Source organism: Lissotriton vulgaris, chromosome 5 (genome assembly GCF_964263255.1).
Source record: "Lissotriton vulgaris chromosome 5, aLisVul1.2, whole genome shotgun sequence".
NCBI classification, from domain to species: domain Eukaryota; kingdom Metazoa; phylum Chordata; class Amphibia; order Caudata; family Salamandridae; genus Lissotriton; species Lissotriton vulgaris.
Genome location: NC_141693.1, coordinates 1,335,864,028 through 1,335,887,781, shown reverse-complemented (window position 1 = coordinate 1,335,887,781; position 23,754 = coordinate 1,335,864,028). Strand labels below are relative to the sequence as shown.

The 23,754-nt window shown below is 45.6% G+C and overlaps 1 protein-coding gene across 2 annotated transcripts in view; it reads right to left on the bottom strand.

Annotated features, from left to right (window-relative positions):
- Nucleotides 1-1,622: 1,622 nt before the first annotated feature.
- Nucleotides 1,623-23,754, bottom strand: part of BRPF3 (bromodomain and PHD finger containing 3) — a 589,697-nt gene continuing 567,565 nt past the window's right edge. For both annotated transcript variants that reach the window (XM_086923268.1, XM_086923269.1), the window contains exons 12-13: nt 4,971-5,125; nt 1,623-4,856 (exon numbers count right to left, since the gene is read on the bottom strand). In XM_086923268.1, the coding sequence (XP_086779394.1) occupies nt 4,673-4,856; nt 4,971-5,125 (339 nt within the window). In that variant the 3' untranslated portion in view covers nt 1,623-4,672. The remainder of the gene's footprint in view (nt 4,857-4,970; nt 5,126-23,754) is intronic.

Sequence of the window (23,754 nt, the reverse complement as noted above, 5' to 3'; positions counted from 1 at the left end):
CCTGCCAGCCTGTTGCTGCAACTGACCCTCGTAGAGCATCCAACTCGTCGTGCTGCTGTGGAGACTCCAAGAACCCCAGATACATGCCAGTGCTTTGTCAAGCGCCAAAGAAACTCCCTTGGAGCAGAGGAGCTACTCCCCGGCAGCCCAGGCACTAAAGAAGCAACGCCCGGTACACAGACCTACCGCATTCAGCTGCCACCCAGGAAGAGCTAGCAGTGCTCCTACAGGTCAGATCTGTCCTCTGCCAGGACTGACCGGAGCCGCACAACACCTATACCTGGAGTAATGGAGACCATGCAGCAACCAAGGCTTGTTGTGTCCAGTCTGGACACTAATGATGAGGAAGAACGACCTGCACGTCAGGGACAGTGAGATGCACATCGAGAGTGGCCCAGCTGTCCTGTTTCCCCTTTGCAGCAGAAACAAGGAAAGTGAGTCTGCGACTGCTGCCACCCGATGTCTCAAAGTACCTCTACACCTGCGCCTCAGAGCCCGAGTCCAAGGGAGGTGACTATATCAATGGGATCCCTAGACCCACAAGCGTCGAGCCCATCCTTGGGTCTGGCCAGACTGGACTTTCAGTTGCTCCCTGCAGCTTCTTTGTGCGGCCCCCTCCAACCGAGAGAGACTCTAGCACCGGACCTGAAACACCACTACACCTGAGACCCACAGCCAGAGGAGAAGTGGAACAAAGTTGTACCCACGTGCCTGAGCGTTTAAAGGGTCGAGCTCCCCTGTGGCTCCCCCAGACCGTGGACCGTTCCCCACTGAAGTGAATGGGACACCCTTCGCTGTGACACCTCTGAACCCAGACGTCCCAGAGCCTCCCGAGTTGACCTGTTGATGTGGCTTTGGTCCTATGTTTTACCCTCAATATGATAACATTACTGCTCCCAAAAATTGCAGTCAACTTTTGAAAACTGTAAAAATTATTAACTTAAAAAGTACTTACCTGATTCCAATGATCTTGGTATCTAAATTCATATACAAATATGTGTTATTTTTTTATAAACTGGTGTGGGATTTCTTTATTGAATGTGTGTCGTATTTACTGCCTTCGTGTATGCAATAAATGCTTAGCACTACCATATGATATGCCTAATTGCTCGCCTACACTAACACAAAAGACAGCATTTGGATTGCCATTTGTGCCTCTGTAATTCCTTTGAGGTTTGCCTGGACTCTTTACACAGTGTACCTCTTTTTGGTCCACTATATAAAGACCTAGTTTCCTACAGCTAGTAGTTCTGTGGGTTTAGATTTTTGCTTGGAGGTTGATTTGAGGTAATCTTTTACGAGCACTCCTCTTTCAAAGATGAGTAGCAGACTATTTATCAAAACTTAATTATATTTTGAAGTTGAGTCGAAGCCCTGTGTTACACCCCGACCATTTTACTTTGTCTTTGACACACTTATTGAGTGGGTCATAATACCCTTTACTAAGTCGATCTGTGGCTCTCCCTAGCTTGAATCCAATCATCTATGAAGTATGGTCATGCCGTTTCTATATGCTTTCTTTCCGCTCAGCTTTGTTTTTTTGACCCAGAAAATATCTTATTGTATTCCTTAGTAAGAGTGACTTTAATTTCGATGTGACGACATAACACTGAGACAATAAGTTGTGTTTCATGGCCAATTATTACACTGGTTACAAAAGATTTATATTTTATCGAGTGTAACATTGGTTTAGAGACACAGGTGCAGAAAAGGAAAAGCAAAGTTTCAGGCCTATGCAGTTACAGATTAACAATAGAACATTTATTTTAATAGAAGAGAAAATAGAGTTTCAGACGGTGAGGCTATAGTAGGTAAAATTTGCATTTTTCTCTTTACAAGCATACATTTAGAACTCCTCTGATATAAATTTCTAGAAAGCAAAAAGACTCACTTTCTGCAATAAATAGAATGCTCTGTGCTTTACAACAGATTGACAGCAACACTTAAAATTCTGGTGCATGGCCACCAACACAAAGTCTAAAAGGGGATTGAAAAAAGGTCTAAAACAGTGATAGACACATGTCACAAAGTCCACAGTTGAGCTACTACCTAGAAAAGTGTCATTCTCTGTTAAATGGGGCACAAGATCACGCACCCTGCCACATAACGGAGGACTGCAAGAATGGGAACAACAGGCAGCAATAAATTATAATAATATTTTACACCTATTTACATGTTACAGTGCCCTCCCCAAGTCCCATTCTCCCTCCCGGGCAATTTCTGATACCCTCCATTGCATCAGAAAGGTGTACCAAAGTCCTTGCACCTAAAGATATTCCTTGCAGATTGATTTTCTTTCCAGGTTGCAGGCTCGTGCTGCAACGTTAAGACTTTTGCGGATTGTAAAAACGTCAGCAGAGCACATATGGCAGTGATTACATTCCCTCCATTTCATATTCTAATGTCTTTAAAATGAAAAGTAAAAAAATGTGACTAATGAAATAGGATTAGGCTGACCAAATAACCAATCCAAAAAGTTTCCAGAGAGTTGAAGAGGCCAGAATACACTTCTTCAGTTAAGTTCCAAACTGCAGATTGGGCCTCCGTTCACTAAGTGCTTTATGTATGGTTGATGATGTGGGCTGTAAAAATAATGTATTTCCATTTGATCTTACTGTACCACAGATATATTATTTAAAGAAGATTCTTACACTGCCTGGCGAATGTATGGAAGAATGAAAGAGTATGCAACTTGATTTAAAGACAAAACATCTCTCACTCCTACATATCTGAAAAAGCAATCTCTAAACAAATACGTAAACACTCCCACATACATCTCCATCCACTCAAAATGTCATCCACATAGATACTGACATACATTTAGCTAACACTTGCAGACATCTGAGCCAAATTTGAACCACGAAGTCGGACATCTGCCTTTCTCAGTCTCCAGGACACCATTAAGCAATTTGTTCTCACCTTAGCCATTTTAAGACTAAAATTGATGTAGAATACTCAAAATAATAAAAATGTTGAACGCCTTTTGTTTTCAAATATGCCTAAGACTGAAATCAGGATGTAAGAAAGCAACAGTCTCGCATCAGCGACCCACTACTAACCATTCCTTAATTTCAACATCACAACTCCCAAAATTGCATCTTTGGTAATAGACATCAAACACTGCTGTCAGCACATTTCTCATACACATCAGTGTTGAACAAGTGAAAACTCTCAACCTAACTTCCCCAGAGTCTATTACATCAAATATGCCTGGTTGGACATGCCTGTGTAAATGCCTGAAAACCAGTAGAAATTTGGATCTACTCCCATCGTCAGTGGGGCCACTAAGAATTCTAGTCAGCTATGCAGTGACTAAATACAATGTATTCTAAATGTATCCCATCTTGGGCAATAAAAACGGTTATTAAAATAAATTAATTAAAAGAAGGAAATAAAATATGTGTGTATATATATATATATATATATATATATCTGAGATAAGGTTAAAAATGACGATGAGGTGTCGGAGGTTTGGATTTGTGGATCTGGCAATAGCTTTAGCTTGCTTCAGTGGAAGGAAGTGGATGATGCCCATATAACTGTGTCCATCTCTCCCTTGGATTGTGTATTTGTTCTAAAAGTCACATATGAACAGCATTAATATGCAGGCAAGCCAACCATGGGCCACGCCTAATGGCCTTGCCCTACTCTTGGACAAATCTAAAAGCTCAGCAAACAAATCCTAGGTAGTAGCCTGTCCACAAGAGCTGGGCTCCACACCAACTTGTGGGCCCATATGCCAGCAGTCATGCTCGGGGGATCAAAGCAGGAATATCCGGGTCAACATGGCAACATATGTTCTTAAGAGTCCAGGCTCCTGGTAAAATGTTTGGCTCAAGAGCCCACCCACACAACAGCAAACATGCCCCCAAAAGCCAGGCTCATACAGCAGCATATGTGGCTCAGACTGAAGCCCACGTCCTAGCAGGCATAGCTCGAAGGTCCAGGACCAGGTAGTCTTATTGAGACTTATTTAGTGGTAGGTCTAACACATAGGCAGGTCTTCACTGCAATAGGAATGGTTCTAAATGTCAAGACCTTGCACAGACTTGCATGGTTGATAAACATGTTGACAAATACGTTTATGCCTAGATAAAAGTGACAAAACCCAGGCCACATTGCTGAATGTGACAAAACCTAACCCAACCAATAGTTAAGCATGTGCTACCTGAGCATGACAAAATACAGGGGAACAAGTTAAAAGCAGTAATTTTGGGAAGTGTGGTAGATAGAAAAGGCCAGCTACAGCCTGTTGTAAGTTCTGCAATTTTGGCACAAGTCTAAAGATTTAATTACAAACATCCTCATAAGAATTCTTCAGTGCCGGAGGTTGAGACCCACAACTGTAAATGGCATGAAGTACAGTGCAGGAGGTAAAAAACTGCAATGCAACTCCCGCATGCAACAATGACCCTAAAGTCATCTTCATGCTTCTATTCCTCCTTTGGTTGGCAGTGGTTCTTCATGGGGAAATTTAAGGAAGATTTGCTTTCCCACCACTAGTCAGTAAAATGTTTTGTACATTCCATGGTCTCCTGTTGGAGCTTCAGTACCACACAGTGATTCCCACCCTCAATGAAGGACCACACCAGGATCTTTTTTCTAGGAACGTAGGATTCCTTTTTGCCTGCAGGTGGCGAGTTATAAGCAGCAAACCAGACTTCAATAGTCTCTACAGATAGCTGGAAGTGACAAAGGAATGGTCTCCTCGCACGCGGCTTAGATGGATCAGGGCCCTGTCGTATGCCACCTGCACAGACTTGCGAATGCTGGTTTTACGACCCTCCAACATCTTCAGCTTGTCTACTGTGTCGTCCACACCGAGTGGCTGCACCTTATCACGAGGAAGCCACTGCCTACAAAAACGGAAAAAAGACAGTTAACCATAAGAGATGGCATCATGAGGCTAGCAGGAACTGGTCAGAGAGTAGGACTATACTTTGAGTAGTTAACAAAGGAGTATTCCTCACCAGGTTCTTTTATTGTCAAAGAAAAGGACCAAGAAGAGCTTATCTCCGGCCTCTGCTTGCCGCTGCTCTCCCAGCTTCAGCACATCGAGTGGTGGAACTGGGATGGGGATTCCATTGTGCAAGAGTCCTTCACGTGGCATGTTGCTATCAATAATCTAGACATCAGAACAAGGAGCAATATATGAGAAATGCAGAATTTAAGCAATTACCTTACTCAGAGATTGTTTTCATATTGATGTTTGATTCCTAGCTTAAAGTCCAGAAAAAACTTGTCACTACTACAATAAATCATTATTTAAAAATATATATGTTTATTTTGTTAAAAATAAAGTACCACTCTTTCATCTTGCATGTACCACTGATTACCTAGTGATATTTTCGTGCTGAGACTCTTTTAATCTTTATTTAGAACTAAACGTTGGGGCAGTAATATTGGAGGTGTTAAGAGAAAGTGTGAGTCTATATATAAATGTATCACATATGTTCACATTTCACAAGGATGTATGTAATGGTACATATTTAATACAAGCTAGCTGTGAAGCTACGGAGTGCTGTACATTACGTGAGGGGTTGTGAGATCCTCTCCAACATTGTGTACATCAAGGGGGGATTACATTCTACACACATTTTGGGCACAGAGAGATTGACTGGAAGCAATCCTAGTAAAGAACCAGCAAACTGGCCTTCTCATAGCTCCCATGCCTCTGTGGTCCGGCTATAGGAGCGTATGAGACTTCACCTGAAGCTAGAGGAGACAGGACCTGTAGGGAGTGGGAAGAAGCTTCTACTTTTTTGTAATTCTTGCACCCACTCAGCAATTAAATGCAGTGATCTTCTCGCCGTAGATGTCTCAGACCCAATCCAGAAGGTTAAAGACCAGGGGTACACAACGACAACAGTGGTCTAAATGAGAAATATCCTGTAGGGCTCGACGTCCATGAATGTTTCAATGTTGAAAGTGAACCAGATGTTGAATGTGCAGTTGCTTTAGATGAGTGTTTTGCCGTCTAATGTCTTGACAGCGAGCATATTGCTACTGTACCTGTCTTCGACATCATGGACCTTGACATCAAGAGGAAGCAGCACCATTTTCTGTGAGGTTGTCTCCCTCTGGCTCACAGTCCATGCAGAGAGTAAAAGGATCTGCCTTCTCCTTGCTCCCCAGACCTCATTGAAGTGAAAGATGTAGACCCTGGAATAGGCTATGAAGCCTGTTCTTCTGCCCCCCCACCTCCACTTTTGCTCTCTGTGACCTGTTGTTTCCCACTGCTGTCCCCTGTAGCCACGCCCCCTCGCCGCCCCGCTCTCGCCTCCCAGCTGCTCCTCCCTCAACGGCTTATATGGCGGCCGCTGCCCGGACGCGCCACTTGCTCGCCAAAGGCAATCCCGTCTGCGCCCGTCCGCACCTGGATCGCGCCCAGCACCAGAACCCCTGGACCCCGCACACGGCACAACGCCAGAATCCGATACGACACCAACTCTCTCCACGCTCTCAACACCGGCCGAGACCACCGCTGCTTTCAGGCCGCCCGAAACGCACCCACAGACCCTTCCCTGCCACACCTACAACTTCACTTGCGACACAACCACCAAAACACCAAGGAATGGACCCAACCACCTTCATTGCATACTCCTCAACACCCGCTCCGCACGAAAGCACGCCGTCGAGCTCTGGGACCTGCTCAACACCACCGCCCCAGATGTTGCCTTCCTGACCGAGACCTGGTGGAACGACTCCTCGGCACCTGACATCGCCATAGCCATCCCGGACGGGTACAAGATCTCCCGCAGAGACCACACCAATGGGTTGGGAGGAGGAATACCCATCGTCCACAAGTCCACTCTCCAGGTCCACACCCTCGCAGACGACTCCCTCAACTCTGCCGAACACCTTCACTTCCGGATCCACACTGACCCCAACACCACCCTCAGAGGAACACTCATCTACAGACCCCCCGGACCCCAGGCTCAGTTCAGTGAGTCCACCGCCGACCTCGCCATCACCCACGCACTCGCCTCCACAAACTACATCCTCCTCGGGGACCTGAAATTCCACCTCGAGAGCAACAACGACGCCAACTCCACCGCCCTGATCGCCAACCTCGGCCTCCGACAACTCATCACCGAACCGACCCACACCGCCGGCCATACGCTCGACCCAGTCTTCTCCACAAGCACCCATGTCACCTTCAACCACACCACCGAACTCCACTGGACTGACCACCGATGCATCCACTTCACCTTCAAGAAACTAACCACGCACCACTGCACCCAACAGCTGCCTCGCCGTTGCTGGAGCAAAGTTACAGAAGACCAGCTGACCTCCACCCTCACCCAGAACCCACCCACCGACAAAGACGCCGCCGCCCGAAACTTCAGACAGTGGATCAACGACTGCGCCAACATTCTCGCCCCGATCAAGAAACCCTCCATCAACCACCCCAGCAAGAAAGCCGCCTGGTTCACCAAAGAATTCCAGATCTCCAAACGAACATGCCGTAAGCTGGAGAAGAAATGGCTCCACGACCGCGCACCAGACAGCCACGCAGCCCACAAGGACGCCATCCGCAGACTTCACCACCTCATCAGAACAACCAAGAGATCGTCCTTCAAAGCCCAGCTGGATAACAACGCACACGACAGCAAAGAACTTTTCAACATAGTGAAGGAACTCTCCAACCTCAGCGCCAACACCAACACCAACACGAAAGACATCCCGCCCTCGCAGGAGCTGGCGACCCACTGGCCACCTTCTTCCATCGCAAGATCGCCGACATTCACGACAGCTTCAACTCCTCATCCGCCCGACTGCAACAGACCACACCCGGAACGCCACCTGCACCAACCAGCTGACCTCCTGGTTCCATGTCAACGACGAAGAGACACACAAGGTCATGAACTCCATCCACTCAGGATCTCCATCAGACCCCTGCCCACACCACGTTTTCATCAAAGCTGACGCAACCATCGCACCCCATCTGCGAAAGATCATCAACATCTCCTTCGACACAGCAACATTCCCGGAAAGCTGGAAGAACGCTGAAATCAACGCATTCCTCAAGAAACCCAAGGAGGACCCCAAAGACCTCAAGAACTTCCGGCCCATCTCTCTGCTCCCCTTCCCGGCGAAGGTCATTGAGAAAATCGCCAACATGCAGCTGACCCGCCGCCTCGAGGACAACAGCATCCTAGACCCATCCCATCCAGATTCAGACGCAACCACAGCACCGAGACTGCCCATATCGCCGCCACTGACGACATCAGGCGCCAGCTAGACAACGGCGAAACCTCAGCCCTCATCCTCCTAGACCTGTCAGCCGCTTTCGACAAGGTCTGCCACCGCACACTAAGAACACGCCTCCAAGAAGCAGGAATCCAGAAGAAGGCCCTGGACTGGAACACATCCTTCCTCTCTGGCAGAACCCAGAGAGTCCGCCTCCCGCCTGGAGCTGGAGATCCTCGCGGGTAAGTAGCGCGCTTTACAAATTCACAGATTGATCTTATAAAGTCTTCCAGGACATCATCTGACCATGGCAGTAGTCATCAGAATGATGTTCTTCTGGAACGCATAGAATACAGAGGTTTTGAGGTTCTGACTTGGCCACCTTGTCACCACAAGAAGGGCATTTCACAAACAGTGAAGGCATTTTGTGAGAAAAATAATTTTCGTGTCAGGTTAGTACTATAAACATATTTCTCCTAGTTACGCCTTACCTGGGAGGCTTAGGTTGTTGGCGCATTTTCAGGTCTACCAATCCTGTTAAATCTGGAACTGCAACAAAATCCATGAATGTTGCATGGGAAAACCCACGCAACACCCATGGAAACGCCTCCCTGGGGCAGAGTAACACAACAGTGATTTGAGCTGCAATATTCAGGATTTATAAAGCCACTCAAGACCAAGCAAGATGGCCTTGTGTGGATTTACACAGCCCATTTCTAATTTGTGTCGCACTTGCACAAGAGCAGAGCATAGAGACTCATAATATGCCTGTGTGTTTTTATAGTTGACCTATACCCATGTCAATTAATGTTGACCCAATCCTACATTCTCACAAATCTGTTGAGGAAAAGGCCAACTTGTTGCTGAATGCTTTTTCAGTATATAATGAGAGGACAGCGAGAGGGACATTCCTATAGTTCATCTCCTTGATAATGAAGTACCTATTGGATAACATCTGCAGTCTGTCCAGTAGGGGTAGACCCTGATTGACCCGGATGTACTAAATATAGCAGATTCGACATCAATCTGTTTGATTACATCTTTGTAAAGATTTTGGCATCCGCATTTAAAAGAGCAATAAGATGGTACGCTTCACACCAGTGTACCAGTTCGCCTTGTGTTATTTGGCCCTCAGTCATAATGGTTGAAACCCGAAGCTGAGAGGGGGAAGGAGTAAAATGTTTCAACAAGGTGGGGGATAAGTTCTGACTGAATGCGTTTATTTTAGTTATGATCGCTGAGACAAAGGTTTCTTAAGCCGTTTTGAGACCAATATATTAAGAATATGAAAGGGCTGCTTGGGGCAGGTAGATGAAATGACCCTCTTTCATATCCTTTACTATTTTCACATTTTCCAATAGAAAATATGTATGTATCGATATCATAAGCCCCGCACACCCCTTTCTTATTTGTAGCTGAAAAAAACTGCATGCGATTGACATTGTTCTGTATGTGGTGCACATTCAATGATCACGAATGGGTCGCTTGTAAGCACACCACATCTGGGAAAAACCTCCTACCAAATATGCTGCATAATAGGGGAATTCAGACCTCGCATATTCCATGACAGGACTCTCACCATGATTCTAAGGATAAGCTGTCAGGGAACGCTAACAGGGCCATAGTGTAGTGGCCTTGTTTCATACTGGCCTCTATGGACATTCAACCTAAAATTCTCTGATTCTGTATCCACAACTGCCCCCCTCAAGCAACCTCCCAAATCCCACTCTCCCCTCCCACACCCACCACTTCTCTTAGCAGGAACGGGATATATGCCTCCCCCACATGGTGGTGAAGCACATGATAATCTGCTACTTTCCTTCCCAACTCCCCCAACCGCTTCATACTGCTCCTTCTTTCACAAACCCATAGCACCAACATTAACTGATAGTAGGAGTCAATTATAGTGTTCATGGTCTACTTGTACATTTCTCCTCTTTGCCCCTCTTTTGTCCCCAAGGAAAAGTAACTTTTAACCCCCTTTAGCAGTTCACAACTTGCAGCTATATTACACCTACCCCACCAAGTACTTTGATTTCCCGTTCTCATTTGTGAGTTGCTCTTCCTGAGGCTCATGTCTTTTTCCAATTTTCTTTAGGCTTCGTCATACTACTTTCCTCCTCGCTCGTCCCCACGCATTGACTCTCTTTAGCTGGACCTACGATCACCTGCTCGTATCTAAGTTAAGAGTAAGGGGAGTTTAGAGTCCATCTGGATCTATATAGTGAATGGGAAGGTCCCTCTGTAACTAATCTGCCTCCTTCATAGTTCAGTGGTTATTCAGGGTTTGATCAAAGCACTCTGCAATCTGTCTTGAAGAAAGCAACGGTCTGATCCTGGAAACTGACAGGGTCGAGCTTTCTGACGTATCTCAAAACCCTATCTTTAAGTGGCAATAAGGAAAATGCTCCTTACCAGTATGCATCTGTTCTTGGCATGTAGAGCTGCAAAGTTACACACTATGCATAGATGGCCACCTAGTGTTGGGCCCGGATGTTTGCAGTTTGTTTTGGAAGTCACGGGATGGGTGACTCCTCCTTTGGATGATACTGCGCATGGGCATCGGCTCCATCCCCAGATTGTTTTTCGCCATTAAAGAAGTGATGGAGCTGTACAGGAGGTAGTGTCCATATGATTTGTATCTAATTAAGATAATACTGGAACAGATAAAGGTAGCCGGGGAGGCGGGTGGGCGTGTGTAACTCTGCAGTGCTACATGCCAAGAACAGATGCATACTGGTAAGTAGCATTTTCCGTTCAAGGCATATGAGCTGCAGATTACACACTAAGCATAGATTGTATAGCAGTACCCACACCTAGCGGCGACCACCATTATCTGTTGCAGTTGTTTGAAACAGTGTTTTAGTACAGCCTGGCCCACAGTGGCTTGTTGTTTAGTTTGCACATCTACACAGTAATGCTTTGTGAATGTATGCGGTGTAAGCCATGTAGCTGTTTTGCATATATCATATAGGGGAATGTTCCCTAAGAATGCCATTGAAGCCTCTATTTTCCTTGTAGAATGGGCTTTTGGAAGAATTGTTAATGTACGTTTGGCTTTGTGGTAGCATATTTGTAGGCATTTAACAATCCACCTAGCGATCCCTAATTTTGATATGGGGTTGCCTTTATGTGGCGTTGAAAAAGACTCAAAAAGTTGTTTTGTTTTACGAAAAGTTTGTGTCCTTTCGATATAGTACAGTAATGCTCTTTTGACATCTAAGGTGTGTAGAGCTCTTTCTCCGACTGTTTGAGGCTGCGAGAAAAATACGGGCAGCTCAATTGATTGATTTAGATGAATGGTGAAATGACTTTAGGAAGGAATTTAGGATTAGTAAGAAGAACCACTTTGTTATGATGCATTTACAGAAAAAGTTCTTGTAGTTCACTAACCTTTCTGAGAGAAGTAATTGCTACTAGGAAAGCTACTTTCCAGGTTAAGAATTGCAATTCACATTTATGTAATGGTTCAAAGGGAGGTCCCATTAACCTTGCGAGAAGAATGTTTAAGTTCCACACTGTTGCAGGTGGCGTTCTGGGAGGAATTATTCTTTTGAGTCCTTCCATGAAAGCTTTTATAGCTGGTACTCTAAGAAGAGATATATGTTGTCTATTTTGCAAGTATGCTGCAATGGCAGCGAGGTGTAGTCTGATAGATGAATAGGCTAAATTTCACTTCTGAAGGTGTATTAGATATCCTATGATGTGCTGAATAGACACGTCTAAAGGATTTATTTGGTTGTTTTGGCAGTAAATGACAAACCGTTTCCACGTAGCAGCATAACATGCTCTAGTAGTGGGACGTCTAGCTTCTTTGATAACGTTCTACATTCTGGAGGAAGGTTGAGGTAACCAAAATCTATGACCTCAGGAGCCAGATCGCTAGGTTGAGCTGAGCTGTGTCCGGGTGTCTGATCTCGCCATGGTTCTGTGTTAATAGGCGTGGAAATAGGTTTAGTTTTTGATGTGGTACTACAGACATCGCAAGATCGTGATGTACCACAGTTGTCTGGCCCAAGTTGGAGCGACTAGAATGAGCGCCAGGGAATGTTGTTGTAGTTTGCGTACCACTAACGCAAGTAGTGGGAGAGAAGGAAAAGCGTACGCAAATAGTTTTGACCAGTTCATCCATATCGCATTGCCTTTGGACAATGGGTGCGGGTATCTAGCTGCAAAGTTTGGGAATTTTGAGTTTTCGTGGGTGGCAAAGAGGTCTATCTGAGGTTGTCCCCACATTTGTTCCCACATTTGAAAGAACGGATGAAGAACTTGCGGATGAAGTTCCTACTTGTGGATCTGCTGTGTTTGTCGACTTAGCAGATCTGTCATAGTGTTTTGTACTCCTGGGACATGTTGGGCTAAGAGGAAGATCTTTAGTGGTATAGCCCATCTCCATATCTGCTGTGCTGAGAGAGCTGCAGAGAGTGTGTCCCCCCTTGTTTGTTTATGTAGTACATAGCTATCATATTGTCTGTCCGGACTAAGACAGCATTGCCTGACACTTGAATTTGAAATGCTTTTAGGGCTAGAAACACAGCTAGCAACTCCAAATGGTTAATGTGGAGTAACTTCTGTTGCGGTGTCCACCTGCCTTGCATGGTGTGATGCAGTAGGTGAGCTCCCCAGTCGGAGAGCGATGCGTCCGCTGTCATGACTATTTGAGGAACTGGCTCTAGAAACGGTTACCCTTTGGTTTTTGGTGTTCCACCATTGCAGAGAACGATGAGTCCAACCGTCTACCAACACTAGGTCTGTTAGTTGACCTTGAGTCTGGTTCCATTGGCGTGCTAGGCACTCTTGAAGTTGACGCATTTGCAGTCTTGCATGAGGTACTACAAAGTTGCAAGATGCCATCATTCCTATGAGCTGCATGAACACTCGAGCTGGTAGCGAGTGTTGCGGTTTGAATTTTGTTAGGAGAGTTTGTACACTTGTTATCCTGGCTGAAGAGGGATAAGCTAGTGTTAGTTGGGTGTTTATTGTAGCGCTGAGATACTGTTGTATGTGCGAGGGTTGCAGATGCGATTTGGTGTGATTTACTGTGAATCCCAAGTCGTGAAGCAGTTGAATTGTAGCGTGAGTGTGTTGTACACACTGGCTGTATGAGCTGCCTTTTATGAGTCAGTCGTCTAGATATGGGAAGACATGAATATGTTGTCTTCTTAAGTGTGCTTCTACTACCGCAAGGCATTTGGTAAACACCCTTGGCGCTGTTTTGACTCCGAATGGGAGAACTTTGAACTGGTAGTGCTAGCACAAATCTGAGATATTTTCTGTGCACTGTGTGGATGGGAATATGGAAGTAGGCGTCCTTGAGATCTAGAGTGACAAGGAAGTCTTTTAGTACCAGAAGTGGAAGGACTTGTTGGAGTGTGACCACATGAAAATTATCCGATTGTATGTAAATGTTTAGCGGTCTGAGGTCTAGGATGGGTCTTAGAGATCCGTCCTTCTTTGGTATTCGGAAATATAGGGAGTATACTCCTTTGTTTTTCTGATGCTCTGGAACTATTTCTATTGCATGTTTCTGCAGGAGGGATATTACCTCCTGTCTGAGCAGTGTTAAATGTTCTTGTGACATTGGACGCTGCTTGGGTGGTATGTTTGGGTGAGTGGATGTTAGTTCTAGACAGTAACCTGACTGAATTATTTGGAGCACCCACCTGTCTGATGGGATGTTTTCCCAAGCTGGCAGGTACTGTTAAAGTTTTCCCCCGACAGGAGTGGAATGGGACAGGGGAAAGGGAAGGGAGTCATTGGGCAGGGGTAGAGGCAGAGTGGGAGTTGTTATTTTTACCTCTGCCTTTGTTATTGTTACCCCTGTAACCACCCCTTTGGTAGCCCTTGCTGTAAGTGGACTGTGTAAGGGTTTTTTACGAGGTAGAAGCTGTGTCTGAAGAGTATCCCTGGTGGCCCCTCGATAGGATGAGCGACGAAATGAACGTCTGGGAGCCTGCGACTGCAGGGCTCCCATAGATTTGGCGGTATCTGTATCCTATTTAATTTTTTCAAGTGATACATCTACGTTAGGTTCGAATAGGTGTTGCTCATCAAAGGGTTGATTAAGAATGGCACTTTGTACTTCAGGTTTGAATCCTGATATACGTAGTCAGGCATGTCTACGTAATAAAATGCTGGTGTTAACTACCCTAGAGGCAGTATCTGCTGTATCAAGTGCATATCGAATAGAGGTGTTTGTAATACTTTTCCCCTCTTAGATAAGCTCATTTGCTCTATTCTCGTACTTATCAGGGAGGTGCCTCTTAATGATTCTAATTAGTCATAATGTGCCCTGTCGTATCTGGCTAATAATGCCTGTGTATTGGCGATAACTTTTCCCTGATGCGTCAAGTAGCTTAGACTCTTTATCTGGTGGTGGAGCTTAACCTGATGTTTGGGAGTTTGCTTTCTTGCGTGCATTGGAAAATTCAAGTGAGTCTAGTGGTACTGGGCCTTTAATGTATGCTGGGTCTGAGGGGGCAACTTTATATTTTTTCTCTATACGAGGGTTAATGACCCGAGTTCTGACTGGGTCCTTGAGACTTCAGGGGCATGCTTAATCACTCCTTTAAGCATTGGTAAAATGGATGAGGACCTTGTGCATTATCAAAGGTATCCATTAGGAAGTCTTCATCTACAGGGTCAGTATGCATGTCTACCCCATGATATTGCGCAGCTCTGTGAATTAATTGATTGAAACCCATAGTGTCTTCTGGTGGGGAAGGCCTAGAGGGGTATATGTCATCCTGAGAGACATTTGGGACATCTGGGGTGTTATAATCATCCCAGGGGTCAGATGATCCTGTAGGAGTAGCTGGATCAGGTATGTTACTCCCATATCGTCAGAGCTATCATCCCTGTTGTCATCGTCTGGTATGATATTAGGATGCTGGGGAATGTTGTGATATGGGAGGATGTGTTGATGGTACAGGTGAAAGAGAAGGGGAAGGCAGTCTTAAGGGAGAGGTAGCCATGTCCTCCTTCTTTGAATGCGGAGCTGGAGATGGTGTGTCCAGTGGTCGCTTTTTTGATGCGAAAATTAGCTGTCCAGTGATTGGATCTTTAGCTAGAGTCTTCTGAGCAGGGTCTGGATAAAGTAAGTCCTCTGCAGGAGGCCGATCTTTTGGTGCAGAGGAAGGTTTCGGCACCGAAGTGGTTTGTTCGGTTTTTTGGCAATGTCTTTAACAGGAGAAGCAGGAGTCTTTTTCAGCTCCGAAACTTTTTTCGGTTCCGAGGATTTTTTCGGCTCCGGTATATTTTTGGGATCTGATGGTTCTTTCGGTTCCAGTGTTTTTTTCGAATCCGAAGCGAGTTTGCTTGGTTCCGACCTGGGTTTCTGTGCCGAAGGAATAGTGGTATGTTTCGGCGCCGATAGTTTGGATGTTGGCGTAGCAGGTGAAGTTATCTTTTTCGGTGCCGGTAAGTGTGCGCCCGCACCGTGCAAAGGCTGTATTCAAGCCCGAGTCGCCTGAAGGCTTAATTAGTTTCTTAGCCGGGCCCAAAGGTGGGGCAGTAGAAGCAGTGTGTCGGTGTGCACCCGAGCCCGAGGGTGTGACCGGGGCCTTCTTTGGGTGTGTCGAGGAAGGGTCGGGGTCGACGGTCTTTCTTACGACCCGCTGTGCTGGAGTGATGTCCTCGACTTCGGAGTCTTCTGCCTCGGAATTGCTGTCGACAACGTGTTGTTCTGGAACGTTGACGCCTTCTTCAAAGATGTCGTCCGGAATCGAAGATGAAGATTGAGCCATTGTTCTCCTCGGTCTTTGGTCCCGGATAGTCTTTTTGGAGCGGAAAGAGGCACAAGCCGAACAGTCTTTGGCCTCGTGCTCCGGGAAGAGGCAAAGGTTACACACTTCATGAAGGTCGGTGTGGGAAAACTTTGACCCACATTGAGGACACTTTTTAAATGGCGTCCTTTCCATGAGCTGAAGTGGAGGCCTAGTTAGGCCCGAAGGCCGTCGACGGCGATCGGAATCGAAGTCTTCGTATTGAAGAGTAGCGTCGACTGAAAAAACGTTCGAAACTTAATTTCTATAAGTTGGTGAGGATTGCGGGCCGAAGGAAATCGGTTCCAACACGAAGCACTGGAAACACATCCGAGCCCGATGGCGGAAAAAAACAATCTGGGGATGGAGCCGATGCCCATGTGCAGTATCATCCAAAGGAGGAGTCACCTATCCCGTGACTTCCAAAGACTTTTCTACAACAAAACAAACTGCAAACATCCGGGCCCAACACTAGGTGGCCATCTATGCATAGTGTGTAATCTGCAGCTCATAAGCCTTGAACCAATAGTTTACGGACAATACCTCCGCAGCGAGCTCCAGGAGTATATCTGGGGTTCCCACCCTATGGACACCTATGATGGTAATTTCAAAGGAATGATCCTCTTTAAAGATAGAGCGGAACAATTGTTTGCAATACTAGACTTTGTCTGACCGTTCATTTTCACTTACATTTCGAATTCTTATATTGTCTCTCTGGGAGCAGTCTGTGAAGTCTTTGCATTTGTTCCACAATGCCTTAAGTTCCTCCACCTCCTACAAATCTTGAGACTTCCTGTTTACCATGTGCCTCAAAACCTTTATCAAGTCAGAGAGAGGCAATCCATGTTGGATTTCAGTGCTTGCATTTTCTGTGATGACCATATTGTAACTTTTATCATGCAGGTTACAGAGGCAGCTCTGTAGGTCTTTTTGTTATTAACTCCACAGCACCCACCAAGTCGAGCCCCAGGAACCATGCGAAGGTGGCCTTAACAACCTATGCTCTAGACGCTGCACTAGGTAAGTGAAGGGCTGTGGCTCTCAGGAAATACCCTCAGATGCTTTCCCTCAACCAGGTTTCAGATACCTATTAAAAATGTAGGATCTCTGCTTCTAAGGAAAAACACTGTGCCGTCTGGAACTGGCATCAGCTGATAGGGGGGTACCAATCTGAAGTACTGCCATATTCTTGTTTACACTCATAGCTTTTACTTGTTTCAGGGACGGGGCACCCTTCCTTTCAGTGTGGCTCTTCTATATCTAGAAAAAAGGTGGGGCTTCCGTTTATTATTAACTTTGATTGCTCACATCATTGACACAGGCAGAAGGCAGAGTCTTATCATGGACTGCCAATCTAATAAAGACTAGCCTTGCTTTGTTCCTCGTTTCTCCACCGGGTCGCAATATGGCTACAGCCTCTGCACAGAGAGCACTGACTATTGGTGACCCTAGCTTCAATCTCCCTGCTCCGCTCATCACTCAGCTTCTCCTCCCGGTCTCATTACATCCCAGGAGCTGCTGTTCACTCATGATGGGGGCTAAAAGGGCACAGCGGGCAGAGAGCGCACCAGAAAGCCCCCATGCTCTGCACCTCGAAAAACACTCCTCTATATTTGAAAAGTGACCTCATTTGTAGGATAAGTCATACTAATTACTATTGATGAGGATTCCTTGGAGGAGAATCTCACCCTCTTCTGCCTTGCTACTGAAATTCAAATACGGAAGAGAATTAGAGGCGGCCAGCATGGATCGTATGTAGTGGGGCAGGAGGGGAGAAGCGGATATATATGTATGTATATATATACGCACCCAGAGACCAGGACGTCACCGGACCAAACTACAACCCCCAGAATCCTTTTCAGCAAAGACTGTTGTTCGAATTCCTGACTCATTATTTATGTGATTTCCCCCCCAAAGACTGTCTCCCAAAGTGAACCTTAAACACTTTAGTATTAAAAACCCTTAAAAGAAACCTAGTTGTCCTGGTCTGCTTCTCCACCGCGCCACACCTGGGTTCCAGCACTCAGTAATAACCTGTTTCCAGGCTCTGGCCCTTTTACACACAGCCGGGGATTCTCTGCTCAGTGTACAGCCAGGCCAAACACAGCAATTCATCTATGAAAAATGAAATGGTGGGAATAACTCTGCACTCTCCACTAAGAGCTCCATATTTGTGGAGAAGGATAAGCAAAAAAGGAAGGTGGATGTTTCACCATTATCTTGAAAAACTGTAAAAGAACAGATCAATTAAAAAAATATTTCATAAAAGTCATGAAGGTTGCCAACAAGTGAACCTGCTGTATCCGATTTACAGCACACACTCCCTTATATTTGAAGAGTTGACACCCCACGATGGCAGAGGTGTACAGGTTTGCACCTGATTTTCTTGGCTATCACATACGGGCACTTTTGTGACTTGAATGGCCATCAACAAATGTTCAGACCAGCATTACCCTACTTTCTAGGGCACACAACTGCTCCTGTCAACCTCCAACAGTTTTCTATTACATCTCAGTTGAGGTATCTCCTTTTTTGGCCTATCATTGTCAGACTCCAGGCCTTCATCAATTGTCACTTAGATTCCTCTTTCTCTGTCACTTCTAGATTGCTTATCAAGTCTCCACATCTGGTCACTGGGCCATCTAATGGCAGCCATGTCTGAAGGCTGTAATACACATATACCAATAAACCCATATAAGACATCATGAATATATAAGCTGCTGATGGCGTATAAGGGAAATTCAACAGAAGGAAAATGTTACATACCATGTAAGCATCTGTTCGTAGTGTGCAGTGCTGTAGATTCACATGCTCTGCATACTCATGCTATCTAGTGTTGGGCTTGGATGTTGCAAGTTGTTTTTGCTCGAAGATGTCTTTTGAATCACTGGGTGAGAAGTGTCTCCTCCCTATGAAAGTATACAGCATGGACACTGATTAAATTGTTAGATTGTTTATCGTATAGGGGGTGAGCATACATATCGCCAGGAAAGTGAGGATAGTATGATGGCCATGCATATTATATGTATGAGGATTAAATGGTAAGGATGAGGACATGTGCAACCTCCACTGACTCCCGGGGAGGTGGATGGATGAATGTCAATCTACAGCACTACACTCAACAAACATATGCATAGATGTTAAGTAACATTTTCCTTTTTTAGCAAGTGTGGTGTGGCTGTACATACAGAAGTTCTGCATAGACTGTAAAGTAGTACCTGTAAGTGGTAGTTAGCCAGAGGAGGATGCAAATGTCTGATGTAAGGTTCTCTAGACTGTTTTGCCAATTGTAGCCTGCTAGTAGCCTAAGACATCAACAAAATATTGTTTAGATAAAATATGTGGAGTCGCTGCCTTGCAAATACCAGCTTTGGGCATATTTACTAGGAAAGCAACTCTTGCATCTTTCTTATGGGTAGAGAGTGGTCTATGATAAACAGGCATGGTCGTTTAGCTTTGTGGTGGCAGATTTGGGTGCATTTGACAATCCATCTAGATATGCCTGCTTTGATGGGGATTAGCAAAAACGATAAATTGTAGCTGAGTTTTACGAAAAGCTTTGGTTCTCTCAATGTAATACATTTGAATGCGTTTAACATATAATGTATGAAGAGCTCTTCCGGCAACAGGGTCTGGGTGAGGGAAAACGGTAGGGAGCTCAAGTGTTTGGTTTAGGTGAAAATGAGATATGACATTGGGAAGGAAGTTAGTATTAGTCATATGGACGGGTATATCATTATGCACCTGAAACAAAGGCTCTTGCAAGGTAAAAACTTGTAGCTCCCCAATACGCCTTAAAGATGTGATAATTACTAAATAAGCCACTTTCCAAGTGAGGATCTGTTAAGGAGAAGACTTTAATCGTTAATTAATGGGTAAAAAGGAGGCCCCATTAGGTTTGCAGAAGGAAATGGAGGTTTCACACAGGTGGGAACCTGATTGGCATAAGTCTTTTAGGTTTCCACAAAAGCCTTCATGATAGGAATTCTAAATAGTGAGGAATGTCCCCTGTTTTTGCACATAAGTGGCCACTGCCTCTTAGTAAAGGCATATGGAGGTGTAAGCTAACCCTGACTTCTGAAGGTGAAGTAGATAGCAGATAATATCCTGGACAGTGGGTTCAAGGAGATCAGTTTGTTTTTTAATACAGTGATGGAAAACCCTTTCTACTGAACAGCATAGCAAGAATATGTGATAGGTTTGCAAGCTGCTTTAAGGATGTCCGGGCAATCTTGTGGCAAACTGATATAACCAAATTCTAAGATAGCTAGGTTGAGCTATCTGGGATATGGGGACCTGATCCTAACTTGGTTTTGTGTGAGAGGGTCTGGCCTGTTAGGGAGACTCTCATGGTGATCGTCAGACACCTAGTGAAATGTTGAAAAACATGGTTGTCTGGTCCAGGTGGGAGCTACCAGAATGAGCATGAGGGATGTTTGTCTGAGCTTCATGACTACATATGGTAGTGGGGCAGAAGTGGGAGAGGGGGCGACAAATTCATGCACAGTGCACTGCCCTGGAGCTGCAGGTGTGGAAGCCTGGAGTTTTGAATTTGTTAAGTTTGTGTTTTTGTGAGTAATGAAGAGGTCTACTTGAGGAAATAGGCCTCAGCAAAAGTAGTATGGGAGTAGAACTTGTGGGTGGGGCTACCATTCATTGACTTGTTGATGAAGCCTGCTGAGCAGGTCTGCAAAGTAATTGTTCACACCTGGAAGATAAACAGCTAGAAGGTGTATGGTCCAGTGCCTTATTCGCTGTGCTAATGCTGAGAGCTGCTTAGAGTGGGTGATAAGGACTACCATGCTCTATATTTCCTGAAAGAAGGCTTTGAGAGATAGATGACTGATGTGGAGACCTCTTTGGCATGGAGACTACAAACCACGTATTGTCATGCTTTGTAAACATGCCTCTCACCCAACAGGTAGGCATCCGTGATGATGGTCACTCGCTGAATGGGGTCTATGAAGTTGTTGCTGTTCGACCACTGCAGAGAGCAATGGCTACTGGTACTTATCAATACTAGATCTTCCCAGTAATTCTTTGACTGTTAACAATGTGCTAAGAGGTACCCCACTCCTAAATTGACAGTATGCAGAGCCTGGCATGGGAAACAATGGCTATACAAGAGGCCAGCATGCCCAGGAGGTGCATTACTGTTGTGATTGAGAGTTGACAAATTGGCTGAAAAAGAGGCAGGGGCTGCTGAAAAGCTGACAATCTTTGATGGTTTGGGTATGCATTTAGGATGGAACGAGAAAAGGTTGCATTTGCAGGGGTTGACGATAGGAGTTGGTGGAGTTCATGGTAATCCCCAAGATGTGGAGGACAGAGATGGCAGCTTAGGTGTTGGCTAGGCACTTCTGACTGCATTGACTCTTATTCAGCCAATTGTATAGGTAAGGAAACATGTGTGCCCCCGCCACACCTTTCTGAGGTGGGCGGCTACGACTGCAAGACATTTTGTAAAAAACGCTGGGACAGTTTTGACCCCAAGAGGTACCATTTTGAATTGGTAGTGTGGGCCACTATACCATCAAGCAGAGATAGCACCAATGAGCAGGGTGGATAGGGATGTGAAAGTAGGCATTCTTTATCTCTAGTGCCATCATGAGGTCACCTTGCTGCAGTAGACATCCTGTGAGTGGTCATGTGGACAGCATGTACTTGTTGAGGGGCTTGAGTTGAGGGAGTCATCCTTTTTGGGGATAAGGAAATATCAGGAGTAACCTCCCTGGCCCCGGTGAGGATGGCTCTATTGATCCTTTCGGTAAAAGGGCTTGGAACTCCTCATGTAGAAGGCAAAGGTGTTCTTAGGTCATGGTACGTGGGTGGGGGGGATGTTTGGTGGGACTGTAAGAAGTTCTAGGTAATACCCATTGGGGAGGATTGCAAGAATTCAGTCCCAGCATAGAAGGACATATTCCAGCCTCCCAGACAGGTGTTGTGTGACCTCGGGGTAGGGCATGGCGGGGTGAGTGGGTGAATGTTTAGAGATAGAAGCTCCCTTAGTGGAGACCCTACTACCCCAACCTTTGTAGGGAGCTGTTACCCTTGAAAGCCCAAGCCCATATCCCTACCACCCTGGTAGTAAGACTGCTGCTTCTTCTGGTATGAGTGTGTCTGCTCAGGGTAGGTGGCCTCGGCTACTGCCCTATACTGCTGCTCATAAAAGGACTCCTTGACAGCTGGGATTTGCAGGTCACACAAAAGACTTTGTAGTATTGGTATCCTTATTGATTTTTTATAGGACCTCATCAACCCGAGACCAAATGTATTGGCATTTATATAGCGCACTACTTACCCGTAGGGTCCCAAGGCGCTTCGACCGCTGCGAAACCCTTCCTGGCTTCCCTGAGAGATGGTCCCTTAATGGGTATCTCCAGGGTGAGACCAGGCATCCCCGGTGGTCTGGTGGGGCCGTTAGTGAAGATGAGGCAAGCTAATGCCCAGAGTTGCCGAGTGTGATCGCTGATCAGAGTGGGCACCGAGGCGAGAGAATTATCGAGTCCGCTGACCCTGGTCCAGAAACCTGCCGCGCCGGGAATCGAACCCTGGTCCCGGGCCATCCTCTGCTCTCGGGTCTGCCGCCTCTAACCAGTGAGCCACACTAGGGATGCTCTCCATCGAATGTCAGGTTAATGAGATGTTGCCCGACCTCTGGTTTAAAGCCAGATACACGAAGCCAGGAGTGACAGCGGAGTTAAGGGAGCAGTTTATAGTGGCATTGGAAATGATTTTCTCTTCTGCCACTATTTCAGGGAGCTGTTGAATGAATACCTCCATCTTGAACCCTTTCATAGCGAGGGAGGAGGTCAATGGAATTAGCAATGTGCCAGTAAGTGTCTGCCCAATAGCTACACTCTTCACTGCTCCATCAATGAACTCTCCTTATCTGGTGGTGGTGAATCCCCAGTGGCTCGATAATATATAGTATGAACTACCAGAGAGTTAGGGAGAACATGAACCTGATGTGTAAGCGATTGGATGGAGAAGGCTTACATTTTGCCACTAGGTGGGGAGTAGGACTATGACCGATTGACTAAAGATGTCAGGGGCAGCCTTAAGCATTCCCTTGAACATAGAGAGGAATTACACTGAGCACTCCGATTTTGAGTGTGTTTCAAACAGAAAGTCTTCCCCCTCAGGAATAACATGCATATCTACCTTGTGATAGGCAGTCGCTCGTTATATTGCCTGCGATAAGTTGTAGTATTGTCTGGAATGTTTTTTGTGTGTTTTTCTTTGGAGGGGTAGGCGGTTGTGTGGGGGGTAGACAGTGACAGGGTTTAGGGTAGGAGGTACTGGGGGGGTTTAGTCTTTATTAGGATGTGGTCTACATCTGGATGCCAAAGAAGTAGGCTACAGCCCCTAGGTATCGGCTGCAGAAGGCTTTTCAGAGAATTTGTGCAGAAACTGAACACATTTTCTAAACCATTAACTAGATTCTGAGAAAAACAGGTCATCACGAATGGACACCTGAAATATTACATCTTTAGGTTTGAAGACAAAGTCCCTGGGAAAAGAACTGTCTAATAAGTCTCATAAGCCTTCTGAAGAAGAATCAGAAACCCTGCAATCATGGTTAGGTGTGGAGTCCTACACCATCTTTTGCAACATTTGTGCAGATCAGAAGTAAGAAATGTAACTTGGCAGAACCAGAAGACCTTGCAGCCAAACTTCTATGAATTAATTTGACCAAGGGCTTGTTATGGGAGAATAAAAGAACAAGGAAAAGCTATGCATAAGGGAAAAATAAATATAACATGCTTGAAGTAGGTTCTAAGGAAAAAATACAGTA